At 38.4% G+C, this 22159-nt stretch overlaps 1 protein-coding gene across 2 annotated transcripts in view; it reads right to left on the bottom strand.

The window, feature by feature from the left end:
* Positions 1-2846: 2846 nt before the first annotated feature.
* The window catches only part of NUDT4 (nudix hydrolase 4), a 28673-nt gene continuing 9360 nt past the window's right edge, over positions 2847-22159 (bottom strand). The window contains exons 2-5 of one of the 2 annotated variants that reach the window (XM_051619203.1): positions 17182-17292; positions 9623-9667; positions 7853-7940; positions 2847-6519 (exon numbers count right to left, since the gene is read on the bottom strand). In XM_051619203.1, the coding sequence (XP_051475163.1) occupies positions 6317-6519; positions 7853-7940; positions 9623-9667; positions 17182-17292 (447 nt within the window). In that variant the 3' untranslated portion in view covers positions 2847-6316. The remainder of the gene's footprint in view (positions 6520-7852; positions 7941-9622; positions 9668-17181; positions 17293-22159) is intronic. The other variant, XM_051619207.1, reaches the window with a different exon arrangement.

A 22159-nucleotide genomic window follows, 5' to 3' on the forward strand; every position in this document is an offset into this window, starting at 1 on the left:
AAGCCATCAGAGGGGACTGCTCTGGTACACAAGCTCAGAGGATGTTTGTTTGTTTGCCTGCTTGTGTTTAAATCCATTTTAGTACAAGACTTTGATACTTAAATGCACAGTTTGGACAATTTCTAGTGCAATCAAATTGATAGATGCGTTAAGCTTTGCTAAACCATGGTAATGTTACAAGTATGGCATGAAGTTAATAATTTCATACAATGTATTGAAACCTTTCCTATCAAAGTGTGAATGAAGATTTTAAAACAAGTTGTTTTAAAGCAATTGTTACGGGGCGTTGAAGTACATTAGAAGAGTGGCATCAAGCAGTGTAACTGCTTTATCTGTGTTTGATTTTGAAAACTCCCCTCAACACTCTCAGGGAGGGTTACCTGTGAGCAAGTAGTCTACTCTCTCTTTGCCTGCAGGGCAGAAAACTAAGGATAAAACTGCTCTGACTGGGAAGGTGGTGGTGGAAGCTGTCAGCTGAACACTACCTACTGGATGAGCTGTGATGGGAAAGGGAATTATACTCTAAGAGGACTCATCTGGATAGCTCAGTTTGTTACGATGGAGTTGTCACCTCTGACCACTCCATCACTGAGGCACTCAATACCCAAGCATCCTCCTCAAGTTCAGGAGCACTTGGAGGTACAGTACCTGCTATTTCTGTATGCCATGCCTGATGAACCTTCCCAGATAAAGACACTGATGGTAGTGTGGCATGTAACAGGTTTTTTTAAATTGTATTTATTTTAAAGAAGAAAAATATAGATTATTTCACATGGGAAACCCATCTCTGACTGGAATACTTGCCGCAAAATTGTTTCAGATACTCTGTTAAAGGATGGGCTCTTGCCTTCAGAGCTGCTGTGAAGGAGTATTTTTGGTTCAGGCCTAATCTGCACCTCCCTGCTTGACATGCACCTAAGTTCAGGTGTCCCTGGTTGCTGTGGACAGGCTTGCAAGGTCAGTTATAAATGTGAAAGATTTAATATATCCTGTTCAGTTGTTGCTTGCTGTAGCAGGCAAGCTCCTCTCAGCCTGAACACCTGCAGTGCCTTCAGCAGTACAGCTGCAGTGGGTTTCTCATCAGCTCCTCATTATTATTACAGTTAACACTGGAGGCTTAGGATGGGTACTGATAAATGGATGGAGGGGTGTCTGTGGTCTTATGCCCCATGCACAATTATCAGAGGCAGGCTAATCTCTAAAAGAATAAAACAGAACAAGGTGATTCAAATGATATTTTTCCTTTGGTGGCTTACAGTGGCTTTCCCTCAGTGGCTGTGGATGTTTGCCTGCCACATGCAAAGACAGCTAGGGGCTCAAACCAGGACACCAGAGAACAGGAGAGAAGGAAGTTTTTAGGATAACTAGGAAGTTGAATGGCATCAAAAAAGTTCTGGACAAGAGTCCATCTGGATGTAACAGGTGCCTGGCCACAGGTAAGCCAATGCCAGGGTAAGTGCAGGAGGTGATGGTCTTTGGCCACTGCTGTATGTTGCTGCCATGAGCCTCTGCATGCACTCCATCCATTGGAATTGGTGGTAGTGGATACTCGGGGAAAGCTACAGAGAAGCAGTGCTACTGCTGAGAGCTGCTGAGAGTTTGGTGTGGTGTCACTAGGCAAATAGCTGTTGATTGTACAGCAGGTTCACTTGGTGATCTCTAGCCTTCCCAAACTAGCTCTTTGAAAAGTATTTCCTGCATAGTTAGGGACGTAACATTGCCTGAGAGCATTGTTCTGCATGGTGCTTAGCCCATACCCTTCAAGACTGCCAGAAGCTTGACATGTCCATAGCTGCTGAGTTTGCAGGTTTAGAGGTGACACCATGTGTGGAGCATTGTCCTCCTACTGTGGACACAGTGTTGGCTTCATCACTTGAGCTGAGCATGCAGTGCCTAGCTTTATGCCATGGCAGTACTGAGGGCAGAACAGTGATGAAAGTAAGACTAGGTTTAAAAAAACAACATGCAAATACATTCAGCTTCAAGCTTGAAGATTCTCATTTTTATCAGTCTTGAAGAAGTCAATTGTTTAATCATTTCACCTTTCTCTCTGTGTGTTGTGTTTGACACACATTGTGTGTTCCAATGTCATGTGATGTGTGGGAGACAGATACTTTCATAGAAGCCAGAAACCTTGATAGAAGTCAGACACAGCTATGGTAGATCTGAAAAGGGATGTGTGTTATCTGTACATGTGGGAAGTCAGACGGGAACAGACTAATTGCTTACTGTGGCAACAATGTGGAAGGAAGCAGATTTAAAAAAAACAAAGCAAGAGGAGGTGGGTCTGCAGCAGCAGGCTGAGCTCTGACAGTGCTCCCCAAGCTGGGGTGGGTGTTGGGGACAGCTGTGTTCTAAGGGGAGAGGTATGTGTGCAGTGTCAAGTTCAAGAAAAAGAACTCCATTCCTTGGAACAGCACAAAGAAACACTAGCTGGGGAGAAGCCTAAGCCATAAAGGACAGTACACAGGAGGGCAGTGGAGGAAAATACTTCGTGTCCTGTTGTTACAAACTCCTGGGCACTGTTGAAAGTGAGGCACTGGGCTAGATGGGCCTTTGGCCTGATCTGATGTAGTTGTGCTCACAGTTATTGTACAGCTGTCAAAACTGGCAGGTATGAAGGTAATTAAGTAGAGAGAAATCTCACTGGTGGGGGTAACAGTTACATGGGAGAGCTGTACAGAGAGTGAGGGCAGCCATGCCCTGATAAGCTCTTCAGCAGGCTCTTCCACAGCATTCCTTCAAGCTAGAGTGCAAGGATGAGGCAAGAAGTACATTTTAGATGTGATTGAACACTCTTGCACAAACTTCTTTTGCAGTATTTGTGATGGAATGACTGCATCATCCACAGGACTAATTTTGATTTTATTCTGGTATTTTTCAAATATAAAAAGTCAAAATTCTTACATCAATCTTTAAAGAAAATCCATGCAAGCAGGTCAAAATGTTTACAACTTAATTTGCCCCCCTCCCCCAACCCCTTCCCTTCAGTTTTCACTTCACAAACCATGTTGGTAAGTAAACCAAGTGTTTGCCTCTCAGTTTTGTGGGTTTTTTTGGTTTTGTTTTTTTAACAGCACATTGTTAACAGACCATTGCTAGGCTAAGATTTTTCACTTCACCAATCTCTGTGCAATAGCTCAGTATCTCTTGTGGTGTTTAAAAGCCCATCTGTTTCACTTCATTCTGGCTCCACAGGATTTTAAACTTTAAGGCTATTTCTGTTTGGTACCTGCATCATCTAACTCATGCTAATCTCAAAACCTGAGAGCCAGAAAAAGCAGCAGTACAAACTAGACTTTTTCAAAATTGCAGGTAAGAGCCTGTCTCTTCCCTTTCTCCTCTGGAGAACCAAATGTGGATACACTGTACAGAACTTAAGCCATGAGAAAAATGCCAAATCTGCTCTGTCTGAAATAGGTTTGGCCCCTCTCAAGAGAGAAGCATGTAAAATCAACATGCTTCTACATTTAAATTTATAGGTAGTGGGGAAAAAAAAGACAACAAACTTTAGCCTTCCTAATCTGATTTTTACACAGACCCTTTCTGTTGAAGTTTAGTGTCACATTTCATGAGGACTGAAGTCCTGCCACTGCCTCTTTACAGGTATGTTTTTTTTTTCCCATTGCATAACTTAAGTGTTTCCAATTAACAATTCAGAGAACACTTATCTGTGAAAGGGAGTAGAAGTCAAACTAAGCAACAGAGCTTCATTCTGAAGGTTGCATAGAGACCGAAGAGATTTATACAACAACTGCTGTTTAGGAAAAACAAAAGAAAATCTCTGTGGCACTACTGAACAGCTCAAATGTGTATGACCAAAAAATAACCAAAATATTTATAGGCAATCAACTCTGAGGTTGTTAGCAACAGCAATACTGTACATTTTTACATTATTATCAAATACATAAGAGTTACAAAATAAGATCATGCATTACCACTAAATCTCATACAAGCTTGGATTGGTTTCATTCCAAGAATCTGAAATGGAGACAGAAGCATTTTTATGAATAAAAACTCAAATTCTGGATTCTTGTTTTAGCTTTCACAAATCCTATATAATCTTGTTACAAGAAAGCCTGTACAAGTTTGCTCAATTTAAAGTGTTAAAATGACTACTGAACAAAAAAGAGAGCATCAAAGTGACCAAAAGAAGTTAAATTATTCACTCTTTAAAGGCAGCTTTAGAGCCAGAGGTACCCTTACACACTGTGGGCATGATTTGTACAAAGATTAGATATCTTTTAGCATGCTCAACTCCACCTTGCTGTTTTGCCTGGCAAAACAATGCTTTTGATAGACCATTCAGTTTAAAGAAGTGATCTGAGCAAATGGTGTCGCAATCTGGATTAGGTTCAGTGTAAAATATGCATACATGTGTTCACTACTGGAATATCAACACTCCTTCCCTAGCCTTGTCCACCATGAGTGAAAGGATAAGCTGTTGGCAATACTTGAATCTTTTAGGTGCATTTGAATAGAGCTGTGTGTTCTTTCCAGTTCTGGAAGTGACCTGGAATAGGATATCCAGGGATGTAAAAGTAGCATCCTGCCCAACATTTCAGAAGTCCTCAGCTTTATGGCTCATGCCTCTTGTCAGTAGTATTTACGCCTCTTCAAAGAGAGCAGCATCAAGAGATCAGATCATCTGTCTCCCTAGTTTCAATGCATTTACATATGGCACAAGACTGGTTTTCTAAGGAGTAACTTGTGGCAACATTTTTTCCTAAAAAAGTGTAACAGCACAAAAAAGTTTAATTTATAGCAGCATTTTACACAATTTGTGTTAAAAAAGTAGAAGTTAACCATTTGTGTATTGAGTAACAAAAGGTTTAAATTACATTTATTTTCCATTTTACACTCACTATTTACTAGTCAGACTATTTACAAAGGTTCAAATGTTGTGTAAGAGAATGAGCTTTACCCAGAATAAACTTCACACGTGAGGTAATGGTCTACCTCAACCTGTTTTGGCTGACTATAGAGGAGGTATAGTTGGGTTTAGATCCTACAAAAATTCAGAATTAGGATGTTCATGTGAATTAGGTTGTGTTCTCATAGAAGAAACCATACACACACATACATGGAGAGGGAGAGAGAGTATTCCTTGAGTAAAAACATTAAGACCGACAGTGGATTTAGTTTTCATTTTTGGCTGAAAAAAAAGGAGAAAATAATTAAGAACACAAAAGTTGTAAGCTGTACCTCATTTATTCCAGCTAAGTTTTATCAAGAGGACAGCTTTTACTTCAAGAAGCTGAAGCAACTGGTGTTAAAACAACAATTAACTTAAAATTGTGGCTTTCAGCACACCCTGTGAACAAGGCAAAGCAGTATTATTTCTCCACTGGTCTAAGTATCAACCCACCTGTCTCTGAGCCCAGGAGGTACCACTAGTAGGCTCCTGCAGGGGGAAGACACCTCAACACGTGCTTGCTAACAGACACCTCTCATGTAAGGGTGCCCCTTGGGTAAGGCTTACTTTCCTCTACACATTTCTGAATGACAACAGGCTGCAGGAACACTACACAAGATGCTTCTCATTGAAGATCAGAAGTTTTTTGGGACCTGCAGCATATTTACACTGTGAACAACACACACCAAAATGCTAAAAGGAAAAAAGTAGGGGGAGAGGGGTTCACAATGCTTTTCATACAAGTCTTCTGACAGTTCATCAGCTGACCATGTAATGAAACAAAGGTCAAGTGGATAGTTTTGGTAGCTGCAGGACAAAGTTCTGTTCTTGCTTTAGTTATAAATTAGGTGAAGACTGCATAGGGCAAGGCAACCTTTTGGCAGAGTCAAGCAGTGCTTAGTGTCTCGACGGGCCAGATGTGGTTTAGTGCTTTACTGTAGTCACACTTAATGCATCTCTGCCTTCAACATGCCCATTTACCCAAACAGTGCCCTCTTAACATCTGAGCACTTCATCTGTGGATAAGGGTTTAGTAGAAGACTATCTGCTCAAGCTTTTCTCTAAGCAAGTACTCTTGCAGAACTACTGGCTAAAACTGACAAATCTTAAATAAGCTGAACACCACGGAGATGCATGTTTTATTTTAGTGGATATGGAAATTTATATACTCAAGTTTCTTTTTAAAAAAAATGGCCTAGTAAGGCAATTAAAAAAAATCCATATATGGCTTTGGTTTGCTGAAATACTATTTTACATCGTTAAAAAGGAAAAACACGTTCAAATAAATTTGACATGACGACACATTCACGTATTTCACTTAGAATTGACAGTTATACAGATGCCTACATGTGACCACAGATGTCTCCCCTTGTGACATGAATAAAAAGGTAATCCAAATGTTTATCTCACAGTAGAGGGCAACCCAGAAGTCTGTGCAGAAGTGACATATAAGGAGTTATTATCTGGAAGAGGGGGAACGACAGAGTTTCCATTAGTGGGTGAACAGCTCAGTTTCAGTTTTTCCAAGTACTCTGCATGGACAGGCTTGTGACACTGCAGGACCTTGATTGCATCTTCTACTTTAAACCATTCTCTTTTCCTTCCTGAATGAGTATAATCCACAAAGAGAGAGAGAGAGTTACAAACTTGTAACAGTACCATTTGTCGATATCTGAACACTCACTTTTCCTAATTTCTTTTAATTTAGAAGTTCAAGTTCCCAGGCAAAAGAGAGTGAAAAGACACTGAAAAAGCTGATGAATACAAGAGATTCACTCAAGCCCACTGAAATGAAATTCCTAAGAAAGCCTTTCAAGATAACTGTTGAAGCAGATACTGGACATTAGAACAGACAACTGTTCATATGCTCCAAAAGCCAGACCTAGTCCTTACAAAAAAGGATGTTATTTAAATGACTTAACACTGCCTTCCTACATTGCCATGCCTAGCAGAAAACCAGCCTGAAGGACAAACATGCATGCATGAAGCTGAAGAACGGCTTGGTCTAATTCAGAAAGCAGCATTCCATACTCAAAACATCCATGTAGAGCTACTCAGGTTAGCTTTAAATTTTCAAAAATAATACACCTTATACCAGAGAGATTTGAATTTGAAAACTTATCTTAGTAAAACCGTCCTAAGACCATCTTTCTTAGCCAAGTAAGTCCTTTAAAATTAGAGGCCTCTGAAAATACCTGTAGTCAGGGTCAATGGTAGTATTGTTAAACGTGGGTGGAATCCCCAGAGCCTTGTAGTATCAGGAGGAAAATATTCTCCCTCCATCTCAACAACTGAGCACAGTTTTGAAACTACCCTTATAATTGTATGCTATTTGCTGAGAGATTAATAGTTTGTGAATGTTAACTCTCCTAAAGCACCACCTCCTAAAAAAGGCAAAGCATAACCCAAGTAGGGTATAATTTTTTATACCAATTCTTAGTTAATTCAGATTTCAGTTGGGTCAGCACTGCCCCTACTGAAAAATAAGGCTAAAGTTAAAGTAAATACCAGGGTTTTTTGTTTTGTTCTCCCCTGCCCCCATAGGAGAATCAGGAAAATTACATTTTTTCAAAAACACCCTGGAGTATCAGACAGCAAAACATTCCACTTTTTAAGGGGAAAAAAAAAAAATCAGTAAAATATTTGGGCTAAACACAAAATTAAGAGCTGTATCAATAAAGTTTGATAGTAAATGAAGTTTAATTCTATCTTAATACTTAGAACACCTTAATTAAAATATAAGAGTAACACAGTATGCTGGCAACAACCCTAGTTATATGTGTATAAAAGCACCAAAGAACAGGATCACAATTTTTCAGTCATTTCAGTTTGCAGAACAGGATCAGTATTTCCCCTAGAATCATATAAATTGCTTCAGAAAATGAAAGTTTGCTTAATACACTAAGTGTAGCACATGAAGACAGAAAATGGGTTTACCTATATTAACTGAATCCTCCCAGTCTTCCAGTATTTCCGTCACAGTAAGAACATACACATATGTCCTGTGCTTCCGATCCTGGTTCTGCTTGAATAGTAGAAGTAGACATTTTAATTCTCGCCAAAAAAGTAACTTGCAGACTTAACAAAACTGTAAGATTAGAAATTACTTGCCTCTGAAGGATATTTGCCTGTAAAACCTGGCTTTTACTTTTCACTACATAAACATCTGTACCAAGCAGGCCCAAAAGGATGGGAAACTATTTTACTAGCCTAAAAAAGCCCAAACCACCTGAGCAAATTGGAAGATCATGAAGCTGGGACCCAACTTTGTTCTTGGTCATCCAGTTTAATATTGGCAGCTGTCCACCAGAACTGCCCATTACTTACACCTATATTGTCAGTTACCACAGTAAAGAGCATTTGCTGAAACTGTTCCTAGATGAAAGGTTATTCAAAACACCTTTGCAAGATGGAAACACGTGGCCAAGATCATTTATGCAATGCTGGCTATAAAGTTTCACCCAGGAAGCAAGGGAAATTAAAGAGACTATGTTTGCAATCATGACAAATGCAAGAATCATTACCATCTGTTCACTCGACAGGTTTGCCAGTCTTAACACATGATTTTATCTCCTCTAGTCTAGATGGTGGTAGATGGTTTCAGAAGAGAGCTAAATTAACAAAGAATCATCATCCCTTACCACCCTGGTTTTAAGGCAACAAGATGACAGGTATCCTGTCTTTTTTGGTCGAGGTGGAAAATACTTCTGCAGATTAACCAGCAGAGTTAAAAGCTTTCCTGTTTTTCCTATGTAGGACCATCCAGGTGTATTCATAAACCAGAAACCAATCAGAAAAAGGGCACAGGTAGAGTGAATCCTTCTAATTACAAACAGGAGCTTATCACATTTTGTCATGGCTTCCATACTTCACTAACACCTTTAGCACTTTATCAAGTAGTCACAGATGACCAAGTACTAGCTCACATAGGAAACCCCTATCAGGAATACACTTCCTCCAAAAGTTACTTTTTAATTGAAACTGTGAAGGTTCATACCTAACTACTAAACCAAGGGACTTCTGCTCTCGCCCAGCACAACATGGTAACACTGGATGTGTTATGGAGACTCACATGTACATTTCTACAGTGTGCTCCTGTCTAGAACCTGAGCAGAAGTGGGCAATGTCAACACTAAGAGTTATATCCCCTGTGCATCCTTGTGCTGTCACTAGTTCAGAGTCAGATGTTTACACTATGAAACACAAGCTTTGTTTTACGTAGTTTTGCTAAGGTTAGATTTATGTGTAATCCAACACATTATCATTTTTAGTGAATAGAAGCCATAATGAGATATTTCATATACCAACCTATCAGTTGAGGTGTTTGAAAGTTGACAAATTACTGCTGCAAAATCTAACTGGAGAGTGAGTAAGAATATTGCCTCAAAAGTGACATCTCAGAAATCTTAGATTTTTTTTTTTCCTCCTTTAAATGTCTAGATGTTGTCTGAATGCGAATTTAATCTCTTCAGGAAAGTTTCAAGTACTTTGAAATCTTCCTATTCAAACCTTCATACATCATGTAACAACTGGAGAACACTGGTCTAATGTACCATTTCCAGTAGCATAGCAAAACTGAAGGCAGGTAATACTTCAGAACTTCAGTATGATTCTGTTGTGTAGATGTTAAGCTTCTGTAGTTTATCAGCTCTCACAAAAGAAAAAAACCCAACCTTTTGTTTTTAACAGGTTAAAGAAATAGCTCACCTCAAATATCCCAAGCAGTCTGCCTAGCTTTCCCTTTACTCCAGCCTACAAAACAAACAGGAAGAAGTGTTAGCATGTGCTTTTTAATTAAAAAACTTAAAATATCAGTACCAGGCCCCTACATCAGTGTAAGTGAATTACTCCTTTTTATTAGGGTTATTTAAGCAAGTGTTTTAACCTAAGTTTTAATTAAGAGTGCTGCACTGCCTCTGGAGTTTCTGATTTTAGAGTATTAGAACATTAGAACACAGAAGCTTGTCCTAATGAATGGATCAAAGGCAAAAATACTTCACATTTTCCATCCATAACAAAATACTGTTTTACTTACCATGTTCTTTGAGAACTGTATTTTACTAAAGAGATTAGATGACATCCAATACTGAAATAATCCAGGGAAGTAGACAGAAGAAGAGAGAATCTGAAGTAGTATAGTAATAAATCTAGAGAACGAATCATTAAAACTCCATTGCTGTTTTTCACAAAAACTTAAGTCCAAGTCTCCAAAATACAATAAACTGTAGGTTACTGGGTGGATCTTGTAGCATAATGACTTAATGTCAGCTCATTTTCATATCAAAGTGTAGCTTTCAGCATAGCTTAAAGCCAAATTTATATCTTCAATTCCCTAGAAACAGTTTGCTTTTGGGTTTTTTTGGGTTGTTTTTTTTTTTTTGTTTTTTTTTTTTTTTTTTTTTTTTTAGTTAGGAACATTAGAAAAGGCTTTAAACTTGGACTTCTACCCTAACCTTTTACAACCACCCCTATGTGTATCAGCCTGCCCTTAATAAATTTTATGAATGCAGTTAAGGTGATTGTTATGTTCTAAGACTCTAGAGTTTCTTTTTGCAGAAGTAATATATAAAGCCTCTTCCAAAATAAGTAGTTTATGAACATCCATTTTTTATAAACAAATCTGAGTCTATATGCCTGAGACAAAAGCATATGTAGTATATGGCTTTGTCTATCTTGTTGTATAGCATATTAAAAATGGGGCTTCTTAGCCCTAAGATGACCTTTTCCAGCCTTCAGTCGTTATTTCAAGCTTTAACAAAAGAAAGTTACTCATGCCTTTATATAAAGGACCATATGGATCTTAATTACATTTTAATGAGCAATTCTGACAGATAACTGGGCAGGCTTTAGCACTAAGTCTAATCAAGGTCTTACAAGTGAGTTTTCCTGTATCTTTCTTTTTAAAGAAAGCGGATGGCTGCTGTTATTTATTAAGAAGTTTTGATGAAGGAATTCTGATTGCAACCTCTGCAATTCAACAAGCATTTTGATTATCTAAAGGAAGATCTAGTCTAAAATCTAGGGCAAGAGCTAGCCTAAAGTTATTGCAAAACTACATACAATATTCTTCTGGTCATCTGCTGTGATGACAGAGATGCCTGTGGGAGCTCATGAAGCTGGAATACATGACTGTACCTGCTAAGTGATTAGGCAGCACATTAATTATGAAAGTTATGGACTTATGTTGGTCTGAAAGGGTCAGTTATGCCACAACAGGCACTACACTGGGTAATAAAAAAACATTTACTAGCCTACAGGAACACATGCCGAAGAGATGTTTTACTCATCAGTCCTAATTTCCTTTAAACTACTGTATTGTGAAAAAGAGATGCAGAATGTATAAACTATGTTTCTGTCCTCAGATTTTGCACTTCTTCTCATGCAGCAGTATCTAGGAATCACTGTGTCCTTCCTTCTTTGTGGCAAGCTGAACGAAAAAATGCAATTTTCTGTCATCCTACTCCATTGAAAGTAATGAATCTGTGGCAATAGTCTTTTTCGTAATTCAGGTGTTCCAATGTGCAGTTAAGCTGCACAAGTTTTGTAATTTCTTCCCCAAAGTGTCAGCAAAGAACAAGGTTGTTTAATACCCTAAAGGTGTGGTTTAACAGCATGACAGAGACCAGTACAGACTCTGCAGGTTTCTCAAACGTTAAGGAGAGCTTTTCCAAATACCAAGGAACTGCTCTAAAGGGGACTATGCTCTGGTAGAGGGAGGGACACCCCCTCACCCCCAAACCCAAACAACTGCCCCCACCAAACAAAAAAACTTTCAAGATTTTATAACTCTTTAAAAAATCCTAACCAAGGCTGTATTTACTTAAAAAAAAAGTCTTCAAAGCAGGCCCGTGGCAACAGGACTGGTTGAAAGACAAGGAAATTCACCATCAAGAGATGCAGAAGGGCTGCCCTGAACTGCTAAGTGGGAGTCTGACAATTAATTGCTGTGCAACACATGGTGCAAACACCAGGACCAGGTAAGTGTACAAATACAGAACAGCTTTCACAGAGAAGTTTTTTCAACTTACTAGTTCCCCATAGTCACATTGTGAATTTATCGATGTTACTTAACATGTAATTTACTTAACAACGTCTCTAGTCTCCCTCCAAGCAGTGTTTTAAACAAATACTCTTAGCTGAGTGATTCCAAATGAAACAATTAGAAACACTCCATTATACCAACTGTAAAAATTCCCCAAAGCTTGTAACAAAGCTTTCATGCAACTAAATATTGCTATGCAAATTTGATTACTATGATTGATTCCTAGTCTCTAGACAACGATACGTGCTTCCAAAATGTAGCATCATTCCCACAGATAGTGGCATCTTTGGAAAACTCTATACCCAAAAGTCTGAAAAAGTGGCAACTGAAGTCTCATGCCTTTTATCTGAAAGTATTCAACTGAATCACCTATAAAGTTTTAAAAGTACCATTAAACTGACTATTTTTAAAACTGCTTTTGCTAACAGAAGTAGTTCCCCCAAGTTCTTAACATAGCTACTCCAAAACATGTCAAAATTAAGTGTTAGAGGACAAAAAAATGCTTCGTCTTTCTCCCCAGAAAGTCAAATGAAGTTCCCATTTTCCCAGTTGTAAGTTTCTAATCCAATACATGGGTTTGAACTTTGAACCACTTTTATTACTCTTAAAAAACAACCAACCTTTCTTCCCATGGCTGTCAAAATACAGTTCTTTAAGCAAAAATAAAATAAAATTAAAAAAAATCCTATAGGCTACAATAATCCACTGAGACAGCCTAAACTTTGGAAGAAAAGCCTGACAAAAGCAAAAAGAGGGAAAAGTGGCCACTTCATCTCATAATCTCTCTCTGGCCTGGAGGTCATTCACTGTTGGCAGCTGTAGATGTGCTGTGCTCTCAGATGTGCTGCCAGACTTGCCTTTTTTTCCCCTGTAGATGGAGCAAGAGTCATGTTGCAGTTTAATTTTTAGGCTAACAGTCTACTAGAGCAGAAAGTTGCTTCAATTCTGAAAGATTTAAGTATTATTTTTAACTGTGGAATCTATTGGATAGTACTTCAATGGCTTGGGCTCCTGAAGGCACAGTGCAAGACTATTCCTTCCCTTTCCTGCATACTCATATAAACCCCAAAGGGTTTAATTGTTCTGCCACAATCTTCAATCTTCACAATCTTTATTTTTTGAAGTATCTACCTAGTCCTAGTCTGTAACAGTCACTTACTTTACAAATATCAGATGCTCACTGGAGCAGATTCCTCTATTTCCTGCGAGAAGTCTTAGATACTATTAATGCCATTTTCACTATTGCAGCAGATTAACTTTCAGGATCAACCTCTTCTTCTCAGAAACTGTATTTACACAGGTCTGGGAGGAATTGCCTATTTTTTGGTAGGCATTTTAATATACTACTAAGTACAAGCGAAGTAAGAGTGAGATGGAGGAAGAAAAGCAAGTGAGAGTGAGCTCCTTCCAGAGAAGAGGCTGGAACGTCATCAATCAGCTTGCCACCCTTATTATTTGTGTTGCATTTCTCTTTGAACATTGTATGTGCAAACAACTTATTTCCATTTTTCATGCTACCCAATTAAAGATGAAGCTCCAAAGTCATTAACAAGTAGCTCCTCATTTAGATGAGGCTCAATACCTTTCTGGGATTGCTTTGTCCTATAACTTTGTCCTATAATTTTGTTATTTGATTTTCAGGTTTGGAAGGACTTACTGTACCTAACCAACTTGACAGGTTATCTTCATTACTGTAACCTGAGAACTGGTAGACAAACCTAAATTAAATTAATATAAATATTTAGTAGAGGCAAAATCCCAAGTCACAAACATGACTACAACTTAGGGATAGAAAAAAAATCTGGAGCCATGCACACAGGCATGCATGGGACAGCTACAGTGTATACAGGTTAGACTACAAAAATCTTTGTTTGAGTTTTAAAACAAGGATTTTAAATACATGACTGTTGGTGGACAAGTGAGGGATATTTAGAGCCAGTAGGCAATAATATTGTGAGCTATTAGCACTCCTACCATTCAGAAATGCCATTACAACTCCCAGTATTGGTTTCTCTGTTTTAATAAATTACTGGAAACTGATGCCTAGTTTGTGCATGACCCAATACTGAGGAAACACAGTTCAAACCAGTGGCACAGTGTGCCTCCTCTGAAGTTTATTCATTCACAAAACTCTTACAAGTTCACTGTACTGTAACCAGCTTGGTAGGTGACATTGACCTTAGTATAAAAATAGAAAGGACATCCATCTCTAGAAAGGTTAGTATGAATTTCCATGGCTCAAGTCAAAACCCTGAATACCATTCTGGCTTTTCTTCAAAAATGAACTTCTTTGCTGTCTTGTGGCAGCATGCAAGATTCACCTGTAGCTTAAGAATATTTTACTGTAGGGCAAGAACTTTTAATGGTTATCAGCTACATGAGCTATCAAACCCTGGAAACTCTGATGCTGTAGAACATGCGTGGCCCAAATGATTTTTGCTTGTTAAAGCTTCTAGCCTTTGAAAAAATCTTCATGAATTTGCAAGCACAGCTTGGAACATGGCTGGCAGTTTGCATTTTACTGAAGAAGACCATAAAAACAAGTATAGCCACTGTAGCAATAAAGTGATAAAAAATTAGTTTAACTTATGAGCAAAATGACCCTGCTAGCACCACTTCAGAGCTTTAGATTTGCTGAGTTTTTTATCTTTAGAAACAGTTTTATGGTGTATAAACACTGATGACGCTGGCATTTTTTTTTAGTCATTTACAACATGCAGCTTTTCTATCACAAAGCCTCTTACTGAAATTTTGATAGCAACACATTCTAAGCAGCTACAGAACAGCATGATGTACAATACATGGAAAAGTAATCAAAGCATATGCCTAAGCCTCATTGTTACATGTAACTGCACTACAGCACTTGAACAAAACACAATCAAAGGAGTATGAGAGTGAAGGAGGCTGAGATCCATCTTCAGGATTCAAATAGTGTTCCTGAGTACTGCAGTTCTTGACCAGAACTGCCACAACATAACGGAAAGCCTTTTCCTTTGCCCTGACAAAAAATTGAAGGCAAAACCAAAAATGAACTATGGAAGGACTGCTTCACATTGTAACAACAGGTCTCCCTATTTTTAACGTTCTGATTTGCTGTATTATTTCTTTTTTGCCTGGTATGAGAGGATGTCTGAAGGGAAAAAGATAATTCAGAAACAACTAACATTTTGGTATCAGTAAGAACCTGGGAAATTTGCAGTGTCTGGGTAGTGTGCACACTGATTGGGCTTTTAGATTAATGGAGAAATTTGTACTAAGTTTACACCATATGATGTATCATCCAGTAATACTCTGTAGCCATTCCTTAGCTATCTCAATTTAACCTTCCCTGACACTCATGGCCCATACACTGCACCACTGCAGAAATTTGTGAGCAGAGCTCCAGCAAAGCCAGGACTTGGAAGCATTCCCCAGAATATTCCCAGGGCAGAATAACGCATAGCAGTAAACTATTTATCAGCCCCTAGGTCACAAGGCTCATGGCTGTACTACTTTGCTACAAGTCAGCCTGAGAGCTTTGCGTGTAGTGCTGCATTCCCTGCAAGCTGAGAAGCTAGAACTGCCCAGGCAACTTTCAATAGTTGGTCAAAACCCCACAGCAACTTTGATGACATACTAACTGCAGACAGGTCTTTTCAAGACAATCCATTCTTCACCACCAGAGAAAAACTGAACAACTACAGTTCAGTCATCTCTAGTTTGTAATGGAGATGAGATTTTACTACCCCTCATCTGGGACTGTGTCTTAGGTCAGCTGAGCAACTAAAACTACCAGTGTTGAGAACACTGAGGCAGTGGTCCTGTGCTCTTTAATCCCACCCATCAACTCGTGACAGTGGAAAGCACCAGGACTTTCCCCAGAGGTGCTACTACTGCCTTTCATTCCTAGAAACCTAAGTCTTTGCTCCTTTGAAATGGCACTTGACTGCCTCCTGGTTGTCTCCTTTACTTTCATAAATACGTGAGCACTTACCTGAGTGCATCTTGTGCAGCTCAAAATTGGCTCCCCCAGCAAAATTAAACACAGACAATGTCTGCAGTAACTATCAGCAAGGCTTACCTATGTTTGAACCTTGTTGCATGAGACTGGTTAGAGCATTGAACACTGAATGACAGATCATCTATTTTGAAGCAGCACTGGGGCAAGCCGCATCTACATCAAGTTCTAAAGCCTCTACACCCCAGCAAAACCAGCCTTAAGGGTAAGCAAGCTGAACTACTAGGTAGCACAGCTAATAAAAAAATAGTTTTAAAAAAAATCACTATACATACCAATTAGCAACAACATGAGTGTGTTTTGTGACCAGAAATAGTCAAACTGGGATACGAAAACTGTGTAAGACTACCAGAAATACTGTAATTTGTTAACATCATGCATCCACTTTCTGCAAAGGCTTATACCTTCTATTTAAAAAGTAGGATATAAAGAATTAAGAGTCTATCAGTAGTCACTTATGCACTGCATAACTTTTAGCTAAATCAAGTGAATGTAATCTTTCTTTAGGTTTTTTTGGCATGCAATGCTGGCTGTTAGAAATTCAAGTAACATTTAATATTTTTAACAGTTTGCCTGGAAAAAACAGAGTTAAAAAATTAGAATTTTCAATTTGAAATTTAAGTATGATACTAGATGGGAAACTGCATTTATTTATCAAGACTTAAACCTGTTTTGCCTAGGAGTAGGGGCAGAGAAAGGGAGACCATACCTATGGTGTTTTCTTTATCTATGAACAACTTTAAATGAGGCCTTTTTGTTGTTGGATAATCTACTGCTTAGATACATCAGTTTCTAATAAGTTTAGTTTAGAATTTCCTCAATGATCTGTTTATCTTATGTAGCAACACAGTAATGGTTCATTCACCTTCAGTCTATTCTAGAAGAGCTGCAAGTCAAACATTTTCTGCACAGATGCAGAAATGCTACACTACTATAATACCTCATTTGGCATAAAGTCACAGTTCTGCTACCAGAAAGTGTTATCAAGGCAGACAGAAATTTAGCTATGAAATGAAAGAACACTGGAAAGCAAGCTGGTTAGTTTAACCTCATCACACTACACCCCAATTCTAACACACAGAACTGCAGTTCTTTGAATTTCACAATTATGGAAGTCTTAGTCAAATTCTGGAAAAGTGAGATGGAGTTCCCTCTTTCTTCTGGATCTCCATCTAAAGATAGTAATAGGAGAAAGCAGCTGGATTTTTTTTGTTTTGTTTTTGTTACCTCTTCATACACCTCTCTGACGGCTGCTCCCCCTGGCTCTTCTTCTGGTTCCATTCCTCCACCTGGTACAATCCACTGATCCGGGTACCTGCTGCTGCTCACCAACAGCACCTACAAATAATGGCAAATTACTGTCAAATAGAGCTCACAAGTCAGGAATCTTGGTGCCACTTACTTTTTAAGCAATGCACTATCCACCAAGCCAAATGGATTTAGAAATGAAACACAACAGGTAACCAGGAGTTGTAAGTAGTAAAAATAAAACAAAGAAATTATTAACATCTAGTCTGTTTAATACAACTAAGTCAAAACAATGTCATTGTAATCTCCTTTCACAAACACTTTCATCAGATGCTTAGACACCACGTGAAAAATGCACAACATGATACGCACAAAAATGAAGATGTACAGCAAATATCTAGTAACAATATTCTCTAATAACAGACTAAGTCTTAGGGTTATACTGACAGAAAAGCATGAAAATTAAGACACTTCAGTCATACAGAAGTTAAACTAATCTTTCTGAAATGGTATCTTTTAGTTAAAGAAATGGACTTCTGAAATATTTCTGATTTTTAGTCTTAGACAAGCTTCTTTTAAGTAACTGAAGCATTATGCTACCATGGCATGCTTACAATATTGCATAACTAAATTATAAGTTGAGTACTTCATTGGCCCTTGTCTAATTTAGTTTCTTCTAACATTTCTCTAAGAGGAAAATATGCAACACATTTAAATTATTTCTAAATGTAATAAGGATTTATTTTCCAAGACTCTTTAATTTCACTTTCACTCTGTAACCAGACCATACCATCGATATATTCCAATTTAAAACCCACTGTCTGTAGGACCCAGCCTTCATAATCTTTAGAGCTGAAGAGATTTGGCCACCTGTCCAACAAACTAGAATGCTTTGTGTCTGTCTTGCAGTAGAAGAAATGAAAATAAGACCTAGATTCAGGAGCTCATGGAAATAAACAGTGCAACTTGTATTTGAGACATGTCCTAATTAGTAAGACATAATCATCTGTGTGGTAACACACTTCACATGGTACGCAATACTTACATAAGCCCTACCCTAAAGTCAAAGCACAACTATGAAGAGCAAAGGGACAGCATCAGTGCTTGATTCTTTAAAGGTAATTAAAAGACTAGCAACAGGAACCTCAGTCTAAAGGTTAAAGTATCCACTGGTACCAGATGACTGAAGTGACACCTTCCTTTATGGCCTTTAAACTTATCTGTTGCCTTAAGTACAAAAGCGATTCCCTGACAAGGGTAACATAAAAATACTTCACCAACAGAAACTGGGGAGTGTAATTAAGATGACTGCATATCTTCATGAATGCAGCAATGCATGTGCATGCTGAAATGCACCCGGAAGAGCCTTATCTGACAGGTAATATCTTGTTGTAGTGCTTGTTTTATTTGCAGTCAAGATTTGTCCTACTCTGAAGGATTCTCCACAATATTGGTTTCCCCTGATTTTTTCCTATGGTAAATAAGTAACAAAGCAGGGACCTCATTTACATTCTTAGCATCTGATCTAATTGTTCACATTTTCAATCAACTCTATTTTATTCAGCTACCTAAAAACCAAAGAATAGTTAGCAAAGACAACAAGGTTGACACAACTGTATCTCAACTTGATCCTTAGAACCAAAGGTTTTAATTTCCTAGCATTCTTTGATATTAACAGAAGATGCTTGGAGTGTACACAGCTATACTAAATGTAGTTTAGGCAGTTTTTGAACACATAGGTGGAACATCTGTATCACTACAAAGAACCACCATGTTGGCAATCCTTAACAAGCAGCTGTAAAAATGAAGTTATGAATTCACTTGTGGGATCCCAGACGTAAGCATTACAAATTTTCTGCTGATAAAACTAGCACTCACTGCAGTCATGTGAAAGCTAGCAACAATGATGAACAAAAGAATGATTATATCACATTAAATCATTCCCAGCTTAGTAGAATGGTTTTAATAAGCATTCATTGTTTAGTTAAAGCTAAACATAAAATTCTTAATTACTACTAAGGAATAAATCAGGTTGCTGGTTCGGGCAGTGCAGCATAAAGCCATGAATTTTTTATGCCTTTATATATAAATAGTTTCCTACCACCAATCTGATCAATAGTCTATTAAGCCAGGTTTGTGTATCTATTAGCTTTAAATTACCCTTTTAAAAAGCAGACACAAATACATCCAGCAAGTAATCAGCATTAAAATACATACATGCAATAAACTCCCAAATGTTACAGCCTGTGAGTTCATTTTGGCAACTCTCCAAGTCTCCACAAACCCTGGAACTGAAGCATTTTCTCAAGCATCTTTCCCTCTATGCTTTATTCTTCTGTGATCCCATTGACTGCACCAAGGTACATCCCCAGGACCTTCAGACGCACATTTTTTTTTTCCTCCCAGTAACTTTAACATTTGAAACCACTAAGGCATCCATCCTAGGGTAAGCTAGCAAAAAGGTACTAAGTGGTAATGAATTGCTACAAGATCTGAGAGGTGACAGCCAGCAATTCTAAGATTGTGTGTGAAGGCTGAAAAGCACTCGGACAGATTATTTCACAGTTATGGTAGCAAGCAATGGTGCATTCTCTCCCACATTTTTTGTTTGGATGCTTTTATTTCTATGTAGTGGATGTAGTTTTCAGGTATTTCCATCTCTAAGTGGCCAGTAGACACATCCCCCAGTACCTGAATGACAAGGCTGTTAATACACAGATTACCAAAGACACCAAAAAGCTATGGCTTTTTGACAGTGCACTCAGATGCCAAATGAGGAGCAAAAATTAGCAGCTAAAAGCCAGCAATTCATTTTCCCTTAATATAAGCAAGCAACGATAACACAGATCTCGGGTCACCTGGACATCCAGCCTTTTGAGGATGTTCTTGTTCACACAAATTACAGCAGTCTACTGAAAAACAAGACTGCAGAATCTCACACCTACATTTTCTCGGGCCTATGCACACAAAATTTTGTATCATAACCTCACTAGGCTAAGTAGAAAATAATGGAAATACTTCCCATGCAGAGAAATCTGTATACCATATCTCTGAGTGCAAAGGAAGGACTGAGATTTCTTGTGTTGTGTAACTTGGTAGTGATTAGTGCCTATGTCTCTGAAAAAGCCTCACTGTTGATGACTCTTGTTCAAAAGATTTCCAAAGTACAGAGTAACGGCACCAAATCTGCTTGCCTACTTAGTCTTTTGAGTAAGGTAAACTTAATAATATAAGGTAAAGCTATTATCTTCCATAATCCTGCCCAGTGAGGAAGTGAAATTCAGCTAAGAGGAGAAGAAAAATTATTCCACTAAGTCTTCCTAGCCAAGTTTTTACCTTGTTTTCAAGTCCAGGAATAGCAATGACCTTTGAGTGCAGTGAGGAAGAGAAACTGCTAGCCAGCCTACTTGTAATAAGCACCTATTGATATGCTTAACCAAGACACGGTTAACCAAAAACCCAAAGGTAATTACAGAGCATGTGGCATCATGGGACTTGCTCACTGACTATAAATGCTAAACCTTCAGACAAGCAACAAATTATGAGAGAAAGATGCCAAAGTTCTGGCCTGTTTAGTGTTCTCAAGTAAAAAACCACAAACAAAAACAAAACCAACTTGTGACATAGTTAGCAGCCATATATTCCAGAATGCCAAACTGGCAACAGCTCAGAATAATACAACTTACAGCCAAAAGCTATTCCTCTTTATATCTTTTTTTCATATCAAACACTCAGAGGTAGAAAATTAATAAGGTTACACAAAGTATCATTGCTTTATCTTACTTAACTGTAAGGCATTATAGCTTACAGAAATACATGTATTAAAAACCAACCTACATTATAAAAACAAACAAGGTTAAGATTGTAAACTCACTACATAGAACAAACCCCCACAGCTGGATTCTTCTGACTTCAGAGCAGAGTCATCCACAACTTGAAGTAATGAGGCAAGAGCAGCAGAAGCTACTATAAGCCAACTGCAAGATGGGAATTTTTCCATAGCAGATGTATTACTTGCAAGGAAAAATGCAATCACAGTTGAAATGGTACCACTCCAGTTCCACATAAATTACTTGTCATTGGATGTATTTGTCAGGTCTCTCCTCCCAGCCTAATCACACCTATTCCGCTCATCCCCACTTCACACCACATTTTTGCCCCTCTTGTCATCCCCACTAATCCAACAGCTATGTCCAACAAGCTGTTTGAATTACCTGATGAAGCTAGCTAAGCTTGCCTTTTTTTATAGTAAAACTTGCAGTTAAAAGGAGAAACTTTCAAGAGGATGGGAATCAGCTCCTCTCCCGTTAAAGATGATTGAGCACATGTGGCTCAGCTGTGAAGAACACATTGCTCAGGTGTATGACTGAACATTGCACAGCAAAGAAAAGGGTACAGCAGGTGCATGGAAGACAGAGCTCAGCTCCCAAGCTCTACAAAGCCAAGTACATGTGAAAAGTTTCAGAAGCTTTAAACTGGTTGAACTACAGGAAAAAATCGTAAGGGTGGCAAGAGGTACCTCTCAGGTAAAACAAACTGTCTATATGTTACTAGAGAGAAAAGATGAACTATACGTATGGCCTCACAGGTGTCAGAAACATTAAAAGGGGAAAAAAAATAAATATCTAACCCTATTCTGAGGAAACAACAGGACACAGTTTGATGGAAGATACTATAATTTAACCTTTCACACTCAAAATGGAAAGCCTCATCCTTTGTGGTTGGTCTGCCAAAGTTACCAGCACCTGAAAGAGTCCTAAAGATGCTTTAATCCAAATATAGCCAAAAGGGTCAGTCAAGCCCTATGATTTGTTTGAAAATGGCCATAAGCACATGCTCAGGGAAGAATATGAATAGCAGTATTTCTCTATTCCCTAAGACTTCCAACTTCCAATTGTTTTCAGCTCAGGAGCTTCCTTTAAAGTACAGGGAAACAGGGAAACTGTAGTTAAAAGAT

The sequence above is a fragment of the Apus apus genome, chromosome 1 (genome assembly GCF_020740795.1).
Source record: "Apus apus isolate bApuApu2 chromosome 1, bApuApu2.pri.cur, whole genome shotgun sequence".
Taxonomy (NCBI): domain Eukaryota; kingdom Metazoa; phylum Chordata; class Aves; order Apodiformes; family Apodidae; genus Apus; species Apus apus.